Source organism: Monoraphidium neglectum (genome assembly GCF_000611645.1).
Source record: "Monoraphidium neglectum strain SAG 48.87 unplaced genomic scaffold scaffold05409, whole genome shotgun sequence".
Taxonomy (NCBI): Eukaryota; Viridiplantae; Chlorophyta; class Chlorophyceae; order Sphaeropleales; family Selenastraceae; genus Monoraphidium; species Monoraphidium neglectum.
The window spans coordinates 643-3,131 of record NW_014008221.1 but is presented as its reverse complement, the minus strand read 5'-3'; the positions used below and the strand labels follow the sequence as shown (position 1 = coordinate 3,131).

Below are 2,489 nucleotides of genomic sequence, written 5' to 3'. Positions count from 1 at the left end.
ATGTGTGCGTGTGCGTGTGTGCGTGTGCGTGTGCGTGTGTGCGTGTGCGTGTGCGTGTGTGCGTGTGCGTGTGTGTGTGTGTGCGCGCGTGCGTGCACGCGCGCTTGCAGGGAATTTGGCGTTTGCCGTGGCAGATTGAGGGCGAGAGCAAGGCGCGGGGGACACGCGAGGACATGTGTCCGCTCCCAAAAGCAAAAGCAAACTGCCGGGCACGTCAGCAAAATGAAATCATTCCTGGGCGTTCGCAGCCCGTCTGCTGCACCCGCCCTGCCGCGCCCGCCCCGGCTGTGCGCACCTGGCTGTGCAGCCCGACGCAGCGCAGCAGCTCAGGCCCCGTCGCGGCGCCGCCGCCGCCGGCGACGCCCCGCGGCGACACGAGCGCCCGCAGCTGCCGCGCGAGCCCGCAGCGAAGCGCGAGTAGCCGCTGCAGTGTGTGTGTGTGCGTGTGTGTGTGTATTTGTGTGTAGGAGTGCGTTAGTGTGTTTGTGTTTGTAAAAGTGTGTGTGTGTGTGTGTGTGTGTGTACGTGTGTGTGTAGTTATGGGGAGGCAGGGGGGCGTGAGCAGGGGCGAGACAAGTGCGCAGGGGCAATCACTCAGCCACCAGGACAGGGTGGCGGCGCAGCCAGAGCCCGTGACGCCTGGCATGCGCCCTCGACACATCGCTGCGCCAACGTCGCCCCCCTCGTCGACAAGAACGCACGCCACCTCCGGAGGGGCGAGCAATCCCGACAGCTGAGCATCTGTCGCCACTAATGTCGTCCTCTCGTCCACCATCACACGTCCCTCCCTACCAGCCCTTGCCGCGCGGCTGGTGCTGGCGCCCCAACGGCTCCCTGCCCTGCCCTGCCCTGCCCAAGTCGCTCCCCACATCGCCGCCCCTGCCCCGCCCTCCCGCACTCCTGCTGCCCTGAACCCTCCCGCCCTTCGGCATTCCCGCCCTCCTGCCCTTCCGCGCACCTGCTGCCGCTCCTCATGCTCCCGCCGCGCCGGCCCCTCAAGCAGCTCCTCCTTGCCCCGCCTAACGCGCGCCACTATCGGGCTCGCGCTGCGCGCGTCGTCGCCGCACAGCGCGGGCCACAGCGCGAGCAGCGGGCGCCGCAGCGCGCCGGGGCGGCCGGTGGCGGGGTCGAGGGCGAGGAGCTGCGGCAGGCCCGACACGAGCTGTACCGCCAGCGCGGCTTGCTCCTGGGGGTTGCGGATGGCCGCCCGATGGGGAGCGGAGGAAGGGGGAGAGCGAAAGGAGGGGGGCGCAGCGCACATGCGCGCAAGGTTGGGCGTCAGGAGGCGGCGTCACGCGTGCTTTGTCCCGCGAGAGGCCCCTGTGGCGTGCAGAACCTGCTGCCCAGCAGACCCGGGTCCCTCACCAATCCACTCACACGCCCTGGCAGCCTTCCCCCCACAAAGCCCCCGAGATGATCCCGTCAGGCCCCAGCCCTCATACACCCTCACTCACCAGCTGCACCCTGAAAACACACCGTACCCCTGGTAGCCCCGGAACCCTGACCCACCACCTGCTGCCCCAGACGTGACTCCGCCGCCATTCCCCAACCCCCACCCCCTCTCACCAGCTCCTCATCACCCGGCGCCCAGGCCATGCTGCCGGGTGACGCCGCCTCGACCATGACTCGTGCCAGCAGGTCGGGGTGGGCCTCCACAAATTCTGCTGCCTGGGCGCGCACCTGGGAGATTCGGGGTTTTGATTTGCGGGTTCAGGAGCCTTTTTGAGGGGCGCTTATGGCGCCGTGGGTGATTGTGTGGGGGCGGGTTCAAGGTCCTGCAGCAGCGCTCAAACGCAGCGAAGCGAGCGTCGTCGCACCCGCCACGCCTGCCGCGGCTGCGCTCGGTTTGTGTGCCGCGCATGTGCATGCACCCTTCGTGAGGACATGCGCATGCGCCCTGTGTGCGTGCCCCGTACCTTTTCGCTGTCAGGGTGCGCGACCACCATAGCCAGCACCAGGCGCAGCGCCGGCGCCACCAGGTGCACCAGGCGGTACCTGAAGCGTTTATGTTTTAGCGCCATGCCGTTTGCGTGATCGAGCTGATTCATCGTGGCTGTGCACATGCGGGCGCCACGGCGGCGCTCATTGGCGCATGGGCGCGGCCAGGGGCCCGCCAAACCCGCGAGCGGCGGGCAGCGGGCGGCGCCGCCACACGTCAGGGCTTGACCGGCCAATGGAACGGGCGTCATCACCACACTGTGCGCGCACCCCCGTGGCCTGACCCCGCACCTGAGTGACGTGGCGCGTGCGCCGCTGCGCTGCATGCTGGAGGGCTCCTCCGGCACGAGGTCCAGCGCGTCACATCTAGGGGGAAGGGGCGGGGGGCGGGCAGGCAGTGGGGTTGCCTCGTTCGGATCAACACATCACATGATTGGGTGGCTGGTGGGCTATCCCAAAGTGGTTTGGGCCATCCCAAACTGCCGGTCCAACAAAGTGTTTCGCAGCGGTGCCCCTTACCGGCTGGCCGCGCCCCGGGTGACGAGGTTGGC

General features: G+C 68.5%; 1 protein-coding gene across 1 annotated transcript; it reads right to left on the bottom strand.

Annotated features, from left to right (window-relative positions):
- Positions 1 to 214: 214 nt before the first annotated feature.
- On the bottom strand, positions 215 to 2,021 carry MNEG_15530 (hypothetical protein; the record flags this gene model as incomplete). The annotated part of the gene is made up of 4 exons (XM_014035999.1): positions 215 to 424; positions 959 to 1,186; positions 1,567 to 1,680; positions 1,917 to 2,021. The coding sequence occupies 4 exons, from the start codon at positions 2,019 to 2,021 to the stop codon at positions 215 to 217; spliced, it is 657 nt and encodes a 218-aa protein (XP_013891453.1).
- Between the last annotated feature and the right edge of the window lie 468 nt (positions 2,022 to 2,489).